The sequence below is a fragment of the Bidens hawaiensis genome, unplaced genomic scaffold (assembly GCF_021521415.1).
Source record: "Bidens hawaiensis isolate Kalapana, Puna unplaced genomic scaffold, B.hawaiensis_p1.1 tig00023208_1, whole genome shotgun sequence".
NCBI lineage: Eukaryota > Viridiplantae > Streptophyta > Magnoliopsida > Asterales > Asteraceae > Bidens > Bidens hawaiensis.
This window is the reverse complement of record NW_027493635.1, coordinates 312,490-331,438: the sequence shown is the minus strand read 5'-3', so window position 1 is coordinate 331,438 and position 18,949 is coordinate 312,490. Positions and strand designations below refer to the sequence as shown.

The window sequence follows — 18,949 nt, the reverse complement described above, 5'->3', positions numbered from 1 at the left end:
GGCTCTAGGAATTAGTGGAGGTGATAGTGATGGTAACGATAAGGATGAGACTAATGATGATAACGATGATGGTATTAATGATGATAATGAGGATGATGAGAATGAGGATGACGATGACAATGACCACGAGTATGATAGCTTTGATGAAGCTCGTGGTGGTGATGGAGGAAATAGTGATGATAGTGGTGATGCCACTGGTGAGAATAAGGCCGAAGAACAAGGGCCACCAAGAGAGGCTGAGAAAACTCGTGAGACTGACGCTGCAGTCGAGTCTGAAATTGCCTCTATTTATAACGTTTGTTCCGCTGCAGGTACCAGCTCACTAGTTTAAGAAGCCATGGAAATAATGATGACAGCGATGACGGAATAAACTACTCCCCTAACCCGGATACTCTGGTAAGGGTAACTATAGAGACTGCTGATAAAGAGCCCGTTGCTGCTCCCGCTGCTAAGCCTGCTCGAAGAAAGTCAAGAAAATGCACCAAGTACTACAGTGTGAGCAGAATGACCAGCATGATATGAAGATCAAAGTCGTACCATGACTCTGATCCAATCCTCTACGCAAAGTGGCACACACACAGCAAAAGTTGAGCTGTCAGACGAGCAAACAGTGGCCTAACATATCTCACTTACAATGATATGCACACCTTGTCTTTTCTTGATATTGTTCTTGATATGAATTATTTCATAAAGATGGTGGGTCGTGGCGAAGATGAGCACACTTTGGAAGGATGGTTCAAAAGATTTGTTAGTCGTGAGTGGATGAACGACTACCCAAACTTTATTTTGAATCCGGGTAGAGCATTCAAGTCAAAGGAAGTTAATCCCTACACCAACAAGCCTTCTAAGGTATGGAGATTCAGAATGCCAGAAGATCATGAAGAGCCTATCTTTCATGGCATGCCCTTTGACGACGAATTTCTTCATGACTTCATTGCCCGGGAGTTTGACAACGCGCACGGAGAGGTCTGTGAAAGATCACATGACCTTTGTTTCTTTGATGAGCATGAATTAGCTGGATTCGGCAAGGCTGACTTACAAAAGCTACTTGAGTCACCCTTGTGTATGGTCGAAGACGTTCGTCGTGATAACACGGACGCTATCGTCTGGAAATTCAACAAGTTCGTCCGTCTACTTGTTGAGAATTAGCCATTTAAAAATAACGACAATATCTTCGACTACGAATCCAAAACCGACTGAAGACACGAGCTAACGGAACAACTACTAAACACTAGAGGAATATTGTTAGGCCCATTTTGTGTTTTAGTCCTTTGTTATTATTTACACTTAAACATCTATGTATGTTAGCTAGTCGGTTTATGTTTATTTGTATGTTTGGCTTGAGGTCTTGTAATGAAGAGCCCAATGGGCCGTAAAAATGAATGAAATATGCATGAGTACACACACTATAAATAGTGTGTGCATCTCATGCATACTAACTTTTTACCATTTATTTTATCCTTACCGTACTTACAAACTCATTCTTCTCTCTTCCCTCATAGTAATAAACAAAACCAAAGAAGATCCGAGATCTCGGTCCTTACTAGTGATTTTCGTTAGCTAGTGCAGAGTTTGATCCAAGTAAACAAGTATTTGTGTTGTTTGATCCGTCCATGGGACCTACAAATGTATATGCAAAATCAACTAATAAAGTATTTAAAAAATTGCTTTATGACATAAGGGAAAAGTTAAAATGCAAAGAGAGACAAAAATAAGAGGCGTGAGAAAGATTTGAGGAAAAAAAAAGCCTAAAAAATAATAAATAATAATAAAAAATCATAACTCAAAATATAAATAAAAAAACGAAAAATAAAGAATGGAATTTTGTTCTTGATAAGCATTCGAGATGGCTGCGGTAAATAAAACGACCGGACATATACTATAAATATAATATAAAGGATAATGAACGATCTCGCTATCGGTAAACGATTTGATTTAATAATAAACGAACCGGCCCCACCCAAGGGTGAGCTCCTCTTGGGTGGGTGATTTACACCAAAGGAAACACACACATACAAAGACAACATATGATATATTTATAGCAAAAACAAAAATATTCTAGAAGTTTTTTCCCTAGTTGAAGCTAAATGTATGCACCGAATCTCTCGTCTCGCATATTGATTTCCCGCCCACTTTAATTATTCACGTGACTATGATATATTTAACGAGTTTCGTTCTTTTGATATCGTAAGTCACATTTTTGGCCTTACAGAATTGTACAAACACATATCCAAGAAAGCAGATTTTCCTATATTTATTTATGATCATGAGATTGCTTTATTGTTTTGTATATTTTCCAGTTTCTTTCTTCATCTATGGAACTAATCTCATATCAATCGTTTCCATTTGCCAACTTAAAGAGATTAAAGATTTATCCTCTTGTTGTTAACATAACACTGCTAGAATTAACTATATCTAATGAAGTCAAAAACTATTTGTTAGATGGTTCTCCAGTGCCACCATCACAATGGTTTCGCATGAGGTCTATTGTTATCTTTCATACATTCACCAAGACATGGTATTTAATTTAGAAGCTTATGATGTGGGCCCAAGTGTTGAAGACATGCTATTATGTTTCTGGAGGTCCAAGATCGTGCTACAAAAGATGCCCACGAAAACGGGCATAACTTGGTCCACGAAGCTCCGTTTCAGGCCCATTAACAGTCAAATCGAAGCTTGAGACGAGGAGCACGTTATGGAAAATGGCCTACGGCGGTTTGGCCCTTGTTCGAAGCACAAAAACGCATTCTAAATGAAGTTATGGGCTTTTTTATGTTTTTTCACCACTTTTTATGTTTTTGATTTTGGGTTTGTGTTTGCCCATTTCGTATTAGAACCTTTATTTATATGCTGGTTATGTAATTTGGAGAGACAGACTTTAACTTTATTAATAATCATTTTCTCTTCACTTTCCCTGACCTTTTGGTGGGATTTGGGGGTTTTTGGAAGTTCATCACGGGTATTCTTTGAATCAAAGTGATTCGATCTTCATTATCGTATTACCGCTGCATCAGCTTATGATTACAAAACGAGTATCTTTACACTTCGATCATGCTTATTATATGATCCATGCAGGAGGTTAGGACCGTGGAGAATATTGCATCAGCACGTAAGCTTATGAGTGAACTGAAGGCGCATGCTACTAAAGAAAACAGTGAAACAAACACAGCTCCGTTGATGCAAGACAAGGCACCGAGGGAAGTTGAGAACCAACTAGACACAAAAGTGAAAGGGCGTTTTTGGAAAGGATGACATATATCAATTAGCAGTTTGCGAAAGGGTATAAAAATATAGTTTCCAACCTGCGGGAGACTGAAGAAATACTCACAAAGATACCTACATCACATCGGGCTAAGTTGCAAGCAAGTTTTTCTAGGCTGTGTGCAGACGCTGACACTCTCGTGGATGTTATGGCGGATCATTTGAAGATCCAATGTGATAAGAAATCACGACCCTAATTTCACCAACCCGCTACCGCATCACAACCGTGTTCTTGACATAAGCTCTTGATTTTCCATTTTAATTCCACTTTAATTTCAGCCCCTTAATAGAAAAATGAAATAGTTACTATTATGTAAAACTTGTACAGTTAACTTTTTCATGGTGTTATGTTTTCAGGTTCCATCTGGGTGTTAATTGCATGCCCTAACGTTCATTCTTTTGGAATGATGAAGTTCATTAAGTATGTATTAAAATTAGTGTATTAATCGAACAGTCCATATCTGACCCTATGAAAACCACTGGATAAGATTTTGTAGTTAATAATTATTCAAGTATACTGCCACAATTGTATTCATGTTTATTCAGATTTTTTTATCTTAAGTAATCCACTAGATATGAGCATTTCGTGACAACAACAATAAGACATCTTCAAAGTTTCATTCGGCTGTCCCCATAGTGTTCTAAGGGCTGGATCTAGCAAATAACAAAAAGATAGATTTGGGGAAGGTAAATAATAGATGAATTGGAAATTAACAAAGGCAAAATGCTATACAAAAGCCATGGGATCAAAATGTGTTGGTTAAGTACATCAACAAATGTTTGTGCAACACTTACATTCCAAATTGGGATCCTATTTATACTCGAATGCCTCAATCTAGCATCCAAAATATATGTACATACAAATAGGCACCCTAAATAATAAGCTAGGTTTCGATTAGTAAAAAGAGACCATGTTAAGAAGAGAAACTCGGGTTGCAATTAGGCGTCTTGACAACAATTGTAGGTGAGAGTCGATGCCTTCAAGTGTTGCCTCCAAGGCCTCTAGCTTGTTCGGTAGAAGTTGAATAAATTCATGTTTCTCACTTGTACTGCATCTCAATAGTGCATCATCAAGGGTTTGAAACTCATTGACATGTGTATAAGATATCTCTTCTGGTAGCACTTTACCACTGGATAGAAATATTGAGACGGCTTTCCATCTACATTTTCGGTGTGTCTTCAAAAGCGGCACAGCCAAGAACTCAAGCAAAAACCGGAAAATGACAGTGTTGCATTCTGCAACTTCCTTAGATACCATGAAGGGACAGCTGCATATAATGCTTTCCACTTGCTTTATGGATTGGATGTCACTGAAAATAATCTCTGCTGATGGATTGGATGTCAACTCCCATGTACTCTTGAACATATTCAGCAGCTTATCCATTTTATCGGTTCTTGGATGTGATCTGCAAGGCAAGGAAACAGATCGAACAGGTTGTCTAGAATTAACACCCATTCTTATTTGCTTTAAGCTTGTGGTATGTACTTGATACTAACTACCTTCTCTACGCACTGCAATTTATATGCAACTCTCAGAATGTTGGAGATAATTCTTTAATATTATGATTCATGTTCCGTATACGTGGAGCCTTACTATCTCTCAGTTTTCATCCTCGTGTATTGCCAAACAGATACGTGGCGAGTCACCATTTCTTATAAGGGTAAGAAGCAGAAGCCAATTGCATGGAATATCTAATTATTGGATTATGTATGGGATAGTTAATTCAATGCGCATTGGGGAAGCATATGTCATAACTTCTCAGATTTGAAAGATCACTTTACATGCTTTCTGTGCAACGAGCATGTGAGAGGAAAGTATGGGTATTATTTTATTCCCATTTTAATTTCTGCTGGAAATTAAGGGGCTGCGACCATGATGTGTCCTTCCTTGTTGCTATACCTGGAGTCACTATATGACTCCACGAATTGGCCAGACAAAATTATTATGTTTTTTGTCCCATACTCCACCATGCGTACGCTACCTATTTTTTGTGGCTATTTAAACTTTAAAGTATAAGCAAGGCAAGTTAGTTAAAAAGATTGAGGGCTGTTATTATTATTATACACCAGGTTGTGACTCAAGGTTGCAAAACAGAGGTGTTAAAATAGTTACTATTATTATCCAATCCAACATGAACCAAAAGATCGGGTAAAACAAATGAAATTGAAAATGACCCATTCTAACTTTTTTTCTAAAACGGGCCATTTTGACTCAAAATCATTTTCCTCAAACTCATTCTAACTCACCGTCAAACCTACAAATATCTCCAAAACCGATTCAACAGATATCTTAAAATTCTTTCTCCAGAGTCCAAACTAGTTGGAAAGGGCATTCCTATCTTTGAAGAGTTCAATATAACTTGAGCATAAATACTAATAGTTGCAATTAAATTAAACAAAACAACTATTGACACAATCTAATCTATTTATAACCATATTGTTCATTGTTAAAAAACAGCTGCTTATGTTGGTATATGAGCAAATCAATGCAACAGGATCAAAGAACTTGCAAAGGGATTCACTGGTTTCTTATTAGTTGAAAAAGTGCATACAATTGAGAACCAAGAGGCCTCTATAAATAACAACGATGTAGACTTAGTAAAAGGATGCAACGGTGCACTCCTTAAGAATAGCTCAACCTGAACTACCAGGCCGTTGGCCTTTATTAAACAAAGACTTAAGAAAACATAATTAAATAAGAGTGCATGGCAATAAAAGTGATCCCTTGCATGGCATGGTTCGGTTCATTCTTCAACACCCTCCCTTGAGCCAAACTCTATAACTCCAAGTTGATGTCTGAAATACACTAACTTCTCTCTGGATAATGCTTTAGTCAAAATATCTGCTAGTTGTTGATTAGTGTTGCAATAGTGGAGAGTCACTACATCTTGAGCAACTGTAGGTCCCTTGACCGGATCTAACAACACAACAACTAATCTATTTGGATCACCCTCTACACTAGCTAACGGAAATCACTAGTGAGGACCGAGATCCTTGTTTGGTTATTATTGTCACCGTGAGGGTAGAGAGGGAAGAGAGGAGAGAGTTTGTAGTTTTGGATAAGATAGAGAAAGTGGCAAAAGGTTGTTTGTGCATGAGTTACACACACTATATATAGTGTGTGCTCATTCACCATTCTATATTATTAACGGCCCATTGGGCTCCAAAATACATGACCTTGGCCCAAACATACAAATAAACAAAGTCCAAAACGACATATTACATTCAAATACGAAAGACTAACCCAAAATGGGCCTAACAATCTCTCTCTAGTCTTTGGCATTTGTCCCGTCAGCTTCATTCTTTAGTCGGACTCAGACTCGTACTCGAAGATATCGTCGTTGGTTTGGAAGGGCTGCTTCTCAACCGGTAGTTGGACGAACTTGTTGAAATTTCTGATGATAGCATCCGTATTGTCTCGACGGATGTCTTCAACCGTGCACAAAGGTGACTTAATAAGCTTTATCAAGTCAAATCTGCCAAACCCAGCCGGTTCATGTTCATCAAAGAACCGGAGTTCATGAGTTCGTTTACAGTGAATATTGACCTCACCATGAAGGTTGTTGAATTCCCAAGTAACAAAGTCGTGAAGAAAGTCGTTATCGAAGGGCATTCCGTGAAAGATGGGATCTCCATGTTTGGCTGGCATCTTGTATCTCCATCCCTTGATCGGCTTTTTGGTGAACGGGTTGATCTCTTTCGACTTGTATGACCTACCCAGGTTTAGAGTAAACTTTGGGTAGTCATCCTTCCATTCTTGATTCAAGAACCGTTTGAACCATCACTCCACTGTTCCTTCCTTTTCGCTATGGCCCACATTTTTTCGAAGTAGTTCATATCAAGGACCGACAAGGTGTACATATCTCCATAAGTGAGATATGTCAAATCGCCATTTCCACGACGAACAGCCTAGCTTTTGCTGTCCTTGTGCCACATTGCGTAGAGAATATAGGATCAGAGTCATGGAACGGCTTTTATCTCCACCTCATGCTAGCCATACTGCTCACACTGTAATACTTGATGCACTTTCTTGATCTTTTGCGAGCATGCTTGGTAGAGGGATCGACAACTGTCTCTTGAGCGACGGGTTCCTCAATCACCCTCTCCGAAGTGTCCGGACTAGGTGAGTAGTTGATGTCGTCATCACAATCATTATTATTCTCCACGGCTTCTTGAACTAGTGAGCTAGTACCTGCAGTAGAACAAACGTTAAAAATTGAGGCAATTTCAGCCTCGACTGCAGCGTCAGTCTCAAGGGTTTTATTTGCTTCACTTGGCGGCTCCTCCTCCGCCCCCTTATTTACACCAGTGGCATGCCCGTCATTACTGTTTCCACCATTTCCACCATGAGGATCATCGAAACTGTCATACTCGTGATCATCATTATCCTTATTATCCTCATTTTCTTCATCCTCATTCTCATTATTGCCATCATCATCGTCACCACTTCCATCACCTCCACCACCTCCTTGAGCTTCTACAGGTTGTTGTTGTTGATGTAATAGGAGAACTAACTTGTTCACCTGTAGTAGGTATAACAACTGGGGAACTTGTGGAACTGACCTGCCCAGTTGTGGCAGCAGTAGTAACCACGAGCTCATGCTTACTATGGTTCCAACAACCGTAGGAGGCTCATCTGCACTCGCTTTCACACTATAAACTCCTTCTCCAGCATCTTCATGGTTCACCGATGTATAGGAAGCCATGTAGCCTTCCTTGAACTCTGACAGGTGTTTTTCAGCGACCAAATTGGTAAGAGCTATTTGTCGTCTATTGTTCTGCTCGGTCCTTGGCTCGTTTACACGTAGAAACCCATGAAAAGTATCCATCAAATGATTCTTGAGGTTCTTCACATCCTCGCCAGTCATGCGCATCACCTCCATAACTGCAAGATAGCGTTTGAAAAGAGACTCATTTACACGACCTTGAGTGTCGCGTTGATCTTCCATCTCACCCTCAAGATGCTCAATCATGTTACGCAGCTTCACACTCTCACCTATGAGTCTATCCACGTCCCTTGAAGAACTGGATCCACCTTCCAACAAATTGACTCTTGAGCCCAGACGCTCAAAGTGTTTCTATACTTTGTCAAGTATAGGGTCCAACTCCATCCCAAAGTTGTTAGTAAAGTTTGAGGCAGAGGTCTAACCCATAGATTTTTGACCGAAGCATTTCATTCTCAACATGTAGATCGGCGTTTCGCAAAGAGTTTTGATTAATCAACTCTTGTTGATTGTTGATACTTCTTTGCAAGTTTTCAATTCATTCCCTCTGACTCACGATCAAAGCGTGATTCAATTCCCTTTGTTCTTTCAATTCAGCCACTCGTGAGGCCAGAGCGTCACATTGTCGTGTAACTTTTGTGTTGATTTCTTGTTGATCCTTAACAAACTTGATCGACAAAAGCTCACGCTTGGCTTGGTTTTCATTAGTTTCCTCTAGTGCCTTAATCCTATTGAGGATAGGATCTCGATACACTGGTGACTTCTTCGACTCTGTAAGGCCAATTTTAGTGACTTACGATATCAAATTACGAAACCCATTATATATTTATGGTCAAGAAAATAATTAATGACGACGAGAAAACTGGACACGAAATGAGAGATTCGGGTACGCGCGTTTAGCTTCACGGGAGATCTTCTAGTTTGTATTGTGTTAGGCTATAAATATGTCATTTTGTAGTCTTTTATGTGTGTGTTTTAAAGATGTAACTCACCACCCAAGGGGAGCTCACCTTGGGTGGGTCGGTTCTTTATTATTGTTATAAATCTTTTAACTGATTACGGAGTCGTTCACTATACTTATTATCTTTATATTTTTGTTCGATCGTTTGATTTACCGCACCCGTCTCGAAAACCGTGTCAAGAGCAAAATCGTTCGGTGGTCGTTTTAGGACCTACAATTGGTATCAGAGCGGGTCGAATCTTATGATTCAACTTTGCTCTTGATATTCAGGTTATATTTCCGCTATTACCCGAACCGAGACGTTAAAACCCCGTTGAAGTTTTGAAAATAAAGTTTGAAGATCTTGGAAATAAAGTTGGAAATAAGCGTGTTTGAAGCATTCTCCTTGTAGATCCGTATGTTCGGGATCTATAAGTGCCCGATCCGGGCGTTTCTGGAACCGTTTCGCCATACGCCGAAAATCGGCGACCCTACGTGTGAGGCCCCGTACCCGGTAGCCCTACTTTAGTGTCGGATTTACTCATAAACACAGTTCTTACAATCAGAGTTAATTAAAACTTTCGCGGAAACGTCAATTTAAATAATTCATTACAAAACATTAAATCTTTTCTTTGATACCATAACACAAAACATTATATTTAAACATCTTTACTTCTATCTTTGCATGCCAGCCGTTCAATCCAAGCCATGTGCCGTCCTCATGCTAACGCTATAGTCAGCTCACCTGCGTGCATACTAAAAGTCAGCTACGCTGAGTGAGTTCTAGTTAATCAAGCAACTTGTCATACAACCACTACATACAACATATACGTATCCGAAGACACGTAGTCCACTATCTAACCTGCTCACCTTACCACTTAGCCTCTTATTTACACCTACCACATTGCCACTTTGCCACTTTAATAACGTATAATGTTATGCCACTTTGCCACTTTAATAACGTAGTCACGTATAGGCTTACCCTACCACGTACTATCGTCATGCCACTAACACTCTTACTAGACTCTTGCCACTTCTAACACAATCTACCTCTACTTGTCTACAACACGCTTCATATCATTTACATAATAAGCAAGTCGCATCATAGCATTCATACACACTAAAAACCACTTGGCACTCACTATCCTTGGCGATACGTGCAATACCCGAAGATCGTTCACGTACCGACAAACATTATATAATAGCTTCCTCGTATAACATCTATAGCATACACTTACCACTTAAGGTAAGTGTATTCACACTTCTCATCGAGTATGCACACAGCCCCGAAAACATAACAAGGAAATGGGGCTAGAAACTCACCTGAACTCGGTTAACAGTTACTCCTTCCTTAGCTGAGCGTGACTAACTGTATAACAATTACACATATCAATTAACTATTACAATCCATATCACGATTCTAATCTATTTACAACCCTCAATGAACGGGGTTCGGGGGCAGCGCCCCTGACAGCGGGGTTCTATGGGCGGCAGCCCCTAGCAGGGTCCAAGGGGCAGAGCCCCTGGCTGGGGTTGAGCTGCCAAGTCAGCTTGGAAAAATTTTATTTCTATTAACTGTCTTATCACGCTTTCCACTAGGATTTGAAATTATTATTTTATTCACCATCTCATTCCCTATAACGAATTAAGTGTAATTCGTTATCAGATCATACTCTAATTCGCTATCCTGATCACATTCTGATTCGTTATCCATTCTTAGCTGATTCGTTAATCTAGTTCGTCATCTTCCATAAAGAATTGGGCCTTAACGAATCAGTCCATAACGAAACAGTCCCTCTAACGAATCACCCATCTAATTCTTTATCTTCTCTAACGAACTGACTATAACGAATCAAGGTTAATTCGTTACCTTTTCCCCTAACGAAACAGACACGAACTAGAGCTAATTTGTTACACTCCCTCGGGCGAACTAGTTAGCGAATCACCTCTGGTTCGTTAGTCTTTCGTTAGCGAACTAGGGTTAGGTCAGGGAATGTCAGAACATTCCCTGACTTACCTCGTATTAACTCTTCCGGTGCCGCCGCCGGAAAGCCGCCGGAAAACCGCGGATTCGCCGGAAAAACGTATTCCAGCACCGTTTTCACCGTTTTTTCGTCTCGATCGATCCATATCTGAGCTAGGGTGACCCCCTAAGCTCATCTTAGGTTCGGTTTATACCCGATTCCACCGGATCTCGTGACTTTAACAGTTTAACGGTGTCGGCTCCTCGTTTCGCAACTAGATCTAACTGTTTTGGACCTCTACAATTTCATACTAACATTACCTCGGGTCGGAATTCGGTTCTCGTTCTTCTTCTTCTTGTTTTCGGCTTAGAGAGAGAGAGTAAGATGAGAGAGATAGCTAAGTGTGTGTTTTGGTGGTGTATGGAGTATGAGAAATGAATGATAATTGGTGATTTAAGGTTTATATAATTATGGATCATCGGCTTAGGCCCATGGTCCTTCCCTCTTTCCTCCAAGTCCATAACCCATATCCATTATCCAACACTATCCCGACCCATACCAACTCCTACTCTATTTATTTATTTCCCGATAACCCGAGTAAACTTTCCCTCTATTATTAAATAATATAATTAATATTATTTTGGAAATTTCGGAATGTTACACTCAGTTACTTCCTGGCCACGAGTTCGAAGTTGAAGATGCAAAATATCAAACTCCGATACACGGGTGTCGGTTATTTCAGGTCGTTGCAACTGTTGGATGAAGATGTGACCGACAGGTTTGTCGTTAACCGTTAGCGTTGGTAGATGGTGGCTGTCCAGGTTTCGAGTTTGTTTATTAAAAAAAATTGAGGTTGGTGGCTGGATCACAGTTTACCCGGTGGCCGGTGATAATAATCGGTTTTCTGGCGCCGATGATAGTGGTGACAGTGGTTGGTGGATCCGGTGGTGATGAAGATCGGGGACGGAGTGGTGGTAGAAGGTGGCGGTGATGTGTGTGATGATGGAAGACGCCGACAGTAGCCGGAACCCGTCTTTCCGGCTGTGGCTGATGAGGACGGCGGTAAAAGGTGGTTATTGGTGGTTGTGACCGGATCCGGTGACCAGATCTGTCGGTAGACACGACGGCGGCGCGGCAGTGGCCGAAGGCCGGAAATTGATTTTCCGGTGATTGGCGCCGGCCACCGAGATGCAGGATGAACATTTTATGGTGGCGGCTGGTGACTTATGGAGGTGGTGGTAGCCAATACGGCGGCGAACACTTGGCCGGATCTTCTTTTCCGGCAGCCGGATGTCAAGGTCACCGGATTCTGTTTTCCAGCAAACATTTCTGGAGGCCGAATCTGATTACAAAGTTGGCGGCGGCTGCTACATTTGTAAGTGTTATGTTTGTGCCCTAAGTTGCAGATTTAAATGAGGTGGGCTTGTGGGCTTGGATTGGGCTTGAGATGCATTTGGGCTAGGCCTTTCTCCTTAAGCTATTGTTATTTATTTTGGGCTCTTGGATTATTTTTTTTTCCTGCTCACACAATTATAATTCAACTATAAGGAATAATAATCCAAGCCACATGTTTGCAATATGTTTTCGGGCCGAGAAGGAAATAATGTTCGGGTTGACCAACTGAATAAAGTCAAATGCATTCGGGTTTTCGTCATTGTTGGACCGTGTTCAAAGCATGTTATTTCTATATTACTTTCAAGGCGTTCGAGAAGTTCGAGTCGTGAGGTGAACTTTGAACAAATTGGATACGAATTTGGACTTAAAGAGGAAATAACAAGCTTTGTTCATTTGATCGTTGCCCCCGGTAGTTCTTCTAAACCTATATTGCTTGAAGATCCAAGATGGATAAAGAAGCGATAACTTCTTCATGAAGGAATTAGGTGGATCATACCTTTAGGGGGTGATTGAAGAGGCTTCGGCTTTATCGGGTTGATTCGTGAAGATGCGAGACACAGTTCAACAAAGTTTTTGATATCATAAGTCAAGGGGGTGATTGTAAGGCCAATTTTAGAGACTTACGATATCAAATTACGAAACCCATTATATATTTATGGTCAAGAAAATAATTAATGACGACGAGAGAACCGGACACGAAAGGAGAGCTTCGGGAACGCGTGTTTAGCTTCAACGGGAGATCTTCTAGTTTGTATTGTGTTAGGCTATAAATATGTCATTTCGTAGTATTTTATGTGTGTGTTTTAAAGATGTAAATCACCACCCAAGGGGAGCTCACCTTGGGTGGGTCGGTTCTTTATTATTGTTATAAATCTTTTAACCGATTACGAAGTCGTTCACTATACTTATTATCATTATATTTTTGTTTGATCGTTTGATTTACCGCACCCGTCTCGAAAACCGTGTCAAGAGAAAAACCGTTCGGTGATCGTTTTGGGACCTACAGACTCGCCACTCGAGATGGGAGTGGTGGCTATAATAGGGCTATTTTGGGTTGAGGGAGGTGTGGTTGATATGGTTGACAGTGGTGTAGTTGGTATAGGTTTGGTTTGGTTAAGGTTATGGTTGGTAAGGGAGTTGTCAAGGCTAAGGGTAGGCTTGTTGGCTCGGTTGTAGTTTCTAAAGTTGATATGGTGGTTTGGGATTGGAAGGAAGATATAAAGGTAGAGATCCAAAAAGTTGTTCCCCTAATGGTGAAGTGAAAAGGTATGTAGGTGAGGTTACAAGTAGTGTGGACCTAAGTGGTGATGAGGTTTGGGCCATTGGTTCGGGTTCTGCTTGGGTAGTCAAAGGTAGGCTTTCTAAGATAGAAGGTAAGGGTTCGTCTAGTCGGGTTGGTGAGGTTTCGGGAGGTGTAACGGATTCATCCCTAAGTGATGGGGCTTTACTTTTGGGTTTGGCTTTGGTTTTGAGGACAATCCTAGGTTTGTTTTTTATTGGGATTTGGAATGTGATTTTGATTTGGGCTTGGTTTTGGTTTTTGGTGAGGTTGAGGTTTGGGCTTTGGTAAATTTGATTTGTTTGGCTTTGAGGGCTTCTATGGTTTTGGATAAAGTGGTGGGTGATCCTATGTGTGGGTCAGTTATAGTGGTGGTTTGTGGAGTGGTGGTTTGTATAGCTAGGGATTCACTAATCATAGCAGTCGTCGAAGGAAAACATACCTTGATAGTAGGCAGTTTGGCAGACGTGGACTTCTTGGAGCCTTTTGTCTTCCTTGAGCGTTTTAACGGACACTCCGGCTCTTCTTTCTCGGTGACAGTGGCAGTAGTAGCAGCAGGCTTCTTAGATGTTTCTCAAGCCTTTCTTTTACCCTTGTCGTGCTTGCACTTTGATCTGTGTTCAACCACTACATCTGCTCCAGGTTTAGTCTCAGGTTCCTCAGCAGGTTCATCAATAGGCTCATCCTATTCATCTCCATCATCTCCGCCATCATCATCATGACCACCATCATAATCATCATGGCCATCATCAGCACTATATGTTTCCTTCTGAGTCTCAGTATCTTTGCTATGAGTCTCAGTTTCAGGGAACTGACCAAACTTTACCTCAGGCTCAGTATCCTCCTACTTATTCAAACTCCTCCCAGTAGGCTTAAGAATAGCCTTCAATATAGGTTGCCGAACCATCTTCACATGATAAGGCTCGGACGATTCAATAACATTCCCTTCATCATTAACTTCATCCGTGTACACTGGTTTGGGGTTGTCGGAAAAAATCATCCAAAATCAACTGAACGAATATTGGATACATCATCCGTCTGTTCTTCGTAAGCACATTCAGTTGCATGTACTTGAAGAACAACTTTGAGTAGTTTTACTTCCTCTTGTGTGTCAAACACAACATCACTCCTACCCAATCTGCATTCAACTTATCATATCATCCTTTTTGTGATGACAAGTAGTTAGCAACAATATGGAAGAGAAGTTTCCTATATGTGGGAAGATGTTTCTTGTGACAAGTGCTCCACTTTATGTCATATCCAATCTCTTCAAGATATCTCGCAATGTCTTCCTTTGAGAAGGTTGTAATTAGATCAGCTGCATCATCCATGATATTTAATGCTCTATGAATGACTTCCTCATTCACCACAATATCCAGTCCATCTACTTTTTAAGCAATCTCAGTACATTCTTTACAGTCTTTGCCTTGGTCCAAAACTGCTCAATTCAGGAGCTATGAACCTCAGGATCAGCAGATATAGCATAAGACAATGAACAATCCCGTAGTCCCATGATCATAGAGATAAAGACCTTGTACCTAATTTCCTTACGGATGTTATGAATCTACAAGACACAAAAGAAACATAAGTGTTGATAATTGAGTACCAAAGATACAAAATATATACAAAGTATATTACATAAGACAAACTAAAGACAATAGGAAATAAAATTAAAATAAAAGGAATATAAAATTAAGAAAATAAAATAAAACTTTACAAACTTTGATCAACACGTTTGAAGTTGTATCATGAAAATTGTCTAAGTATTGAGTGATCTAATCAAATGAGCTTAAGTTTTAACAAAAAAGTTTCAAGTCTCAAGTGATCGAATCGAATCGAATGGTTTGAAAATATTATTAAGGCATAAGTAATCGAATCGAAATAGTTTATTATGAGATGATTAAAAAGTTTATAAGTACAAACTAGTCTAATCAAGCTTTAATGTAATCAAATCTAGTAAGAAGTTAAACCAATCGAATATGCATTCGATTAGGATAATTTATAGTTTAGATTAGATTAGATTGAAGTTCAATCAGTTTAAATTTACAAGTCTTATTTGATCTAATCAAATGCAAGTTCTAATCTAATCGAATCGAATTGTCATTCAATTATATTAGATATTCTATTCGATTCGATTATAACTCTTATTCGATTAGTATATCCTTCCTCACCATCCGCTTCCTCACACGAAACCATCTATCCATGATCACCCCTAGAAAACCTGTTGGGCCAATATTATATATTAGTTATAGGATTGTGTATGTCTTTATATTTGCTTAGAGTCTGTGTAATACGTACCTCAGTACGTTTATTTTGTAAGGACAAAATGTAATTGTTGGAGAAATGGGGACCCTATATAAAGGGTCACTTAACCCATTTCTAAATAACCAACCTTTGTGAATACAACCCTTCCATTTTTCATCCAAGTAACATACAAACTCTCTCAACACCCTTCTTCCTTCCTAGTATCGGTTTTCTCTTACACACATACAAGATCTGAGATCTCGGTCCAACTAGTTGTTTCCGCCAACTAGTTGTGAGGTTGATCCAAGAACGACTATTACTTAGTTTGTTGTGTTGTTTGATCCGGTCACGGGACCTACAAAACCAATATCACACCACTTCTCTCTCAAACTGCCAGACCTGATACAAACATTTCCTCTCCACCCTCACGACCACCTCCACCCTCTACACGCCCTCAACGAGACCGTAAACCCAATCCTAAATACTATAACTCCAATATCGTAAACACCACCACTCTTCACCCGCTCCCACCCACCCTTGAACCCACCACTCATATTCAAGCTTCTAAAGACCCGCAATGGCGCAATGTCATGAATTAGGAATTCAACGCACTCATTCAAAATCAAACATGGGAGCTAGTACCCGCGACCTCCCATAACCCATTGGTTGTAAGTGGATTTTTAAGATCAAACGTAACTCCGACGATTCCATTGCAAAATACAAAGCCCATCTTGTGGCGAAAGGCTTTCTCCAAGAACACGGGAAGGACTACTTTGATTCCTTCAGTCCGTCGCTAAACCCATCACTATTCGCACCATTCTCTCCATCGCACTATCCAAAAATTGGTCATTGCGACAACTAGATGTTAACAATTCCTTCCTTCATGGCGGAGGTTTTCATGACTCAACCATAGGTTTACATAGATTCTCAATACCCACATTATATTTGCAAACTCAAAAATTCTTTATGTGGCTTAAAACAAGCTCCACACGCTTAGTACACTGAGCTTACTGAATTTCTACTTCGCTTTGAATTTCGTAAATCTTTAGTCGATGCCTCTCTTTTTATATACCAACATCAAACAATAAATTGTTATTTCATGGTCTATGTGGATGACATAGTCCTTACGGGAAATGATTCACACTTTCTCAATCACTTCATTCAGTCTTTAAGCCAAAAATTCTCCCTCAAGGATCTTGGCATACTTCATCAGTTTTTGGGTGTTTGAGGTTATTCCTACACCTACGGGTCTTTTCTTGGCATGCTCTCACTCTTTCGGCCTTTTCCGACTCTGACTGGAGTGTATATGACGCCGTAGGTCAACCACTTCATACATTCTTTATCTTGGTACAAACATCATTTCATGGAAGTCCACTAGCCAAAAATTAGTTTCCCGCTCCTCTACGTAAGCGGAATACAAGGCCTTAGCAAATGCTTCTGCTGAACTTATATGGAAAAAAACTTACTACATGAACTGTTTCACACTACAACTCAAACACCGACATTGTTTTGCAACAATACGGGAGCAACATACCTTTGTGCCAATCGTGTATCATTCCCGAATGAAGCACATCGTTCTTGACTATCATTTTGTTCGGAACAAGTTTCCGCTGGCAAGCTGGCAAATTACGGGTTTTTCACATCAGCTCACAAGACCAACTTGCGGACATGCTCACCAAACCGTTGGCACGCGCACCTTTTCTTCGAAATCGATCCAAGATCGGAGTATTCGACGGATCCTCCATCTTGCGGGGACGTATAAGGAATGTTACCAAATCATAATCAAATCATAAAGAATATTGCTACATCGTTGCCCAATCTCAGCCACATGTATATTTAGAATATATATTATTGCAACGATTGTGATCCTTGATTTTAGCTAGGACCATAGAATTAGCTCATTTCCTTTTTATGTATTGTCTATATATTAAGTTTGTATCACTTAGAGCATCCACAACCCATTCTATATATTTTTCCCTATAATTTAGCTAAAAACACCATTTCACAAATTTATCTATCATTTTTTAAAATTCTTTCACATTCTATTCCCTATTCATATCCATAAATTAATTCTTTATTACTTTTTTTCAATTTTGTCTTGTTATATAGTGAATGGTGATTGGAGGATATGTGGTATATTATATGATATGGATCAAAATTGAGTCCCTATATTTAGGGTTTTACTTTAGTTTCCATATAACTCATCCATATAATAGGGAATGGAATGGATAGGTGATTTTGATGGTTTTCTTAATATTTACCATAAATTATATGGGTTTAACAATTTTAGAAAATGGGTTGAGAGTGCTCTTAGTTTGTATCAATGAAATATATCAAATATACATTTCTTATAAATAAAACCTTGAGAAAGAACATACTAGAGAAGTTATAAAAAAATTAAGTTATACATTGAGCTGCAGTTACCTAAATGCAAATTTGATCATGCTTAACCATCTCAAGTCATGACAACAATAAATATTAGCGTGTATTACGGTTACCTATGTGATAACATGAAAGTATTGCTAAAATGTTTGCATTGAAACAGTATTGAAAAAGCAAGTCAAATAATACGTGAATAGATATGCTCCTTTATGTGAACACCAAATGCATAACTAGTGAAATACATGTCCTTCGACGTTACTGAAGACTAATATATCCATCCATGTTCTTAAACATAACACACGTGTTCACGTAATGAAAGTCGTATCTTGTTTGTACAATCGACGTGCAAAATTAGCATTACTTCTAAATAGACAATTTGTCGTGGCTCAATTCACAATCCGTATTCACCTTCTATTATTGCTTCACCTGAACCACAATGGCTAACAACAAAAAGTTAGATTTGGGAAAGGTAAATAATAGATGAACTGGAAGTTAATACAGGCAAAATGCTATACACAATCCACGGGATCAAAATGTGTTGGTTAAGTACATCAAAAAATGTTTGTGCAACACTTACATTCCAAATTGGATCCTATTTATACTCGAATGCCTCAATCTAGCATCCAAAATATATGAACATACAAATAGGCACCCTAAATAATGAGCTAGCTAGGTTTCGATTAGTAAAAAGAAACCATGTTAAGAGAGACTCGGGTTGCAATTAGGCGTCTTGACAACAATTGTTGGTGACAGTCGATGC

The 18,949-nt window shown here is 39.5% G+C and overlaps 1 protein-coding gene across 1 annotated transcript; it reads right to left on the bottom strand.

Moving 5' to 3' along the window:
- Nucleotides 1-4,156: 4,156 nt before the first annotated feature.
- Nucleotides 4,157-4,717, bottom strand: LOC143567074 (uncharacterized). The gene has a single exon (XM_077053590.1). It carries the CDS (start codon nt 4,715-4,717, stop codon nt 4,157-4,159), a length of 561 nt encoding a protein of 186 aa, XP_076909705.1.
- Between the last annotated feature and the right edge of the window lie 14,232 nt (nt 4,718-18,949).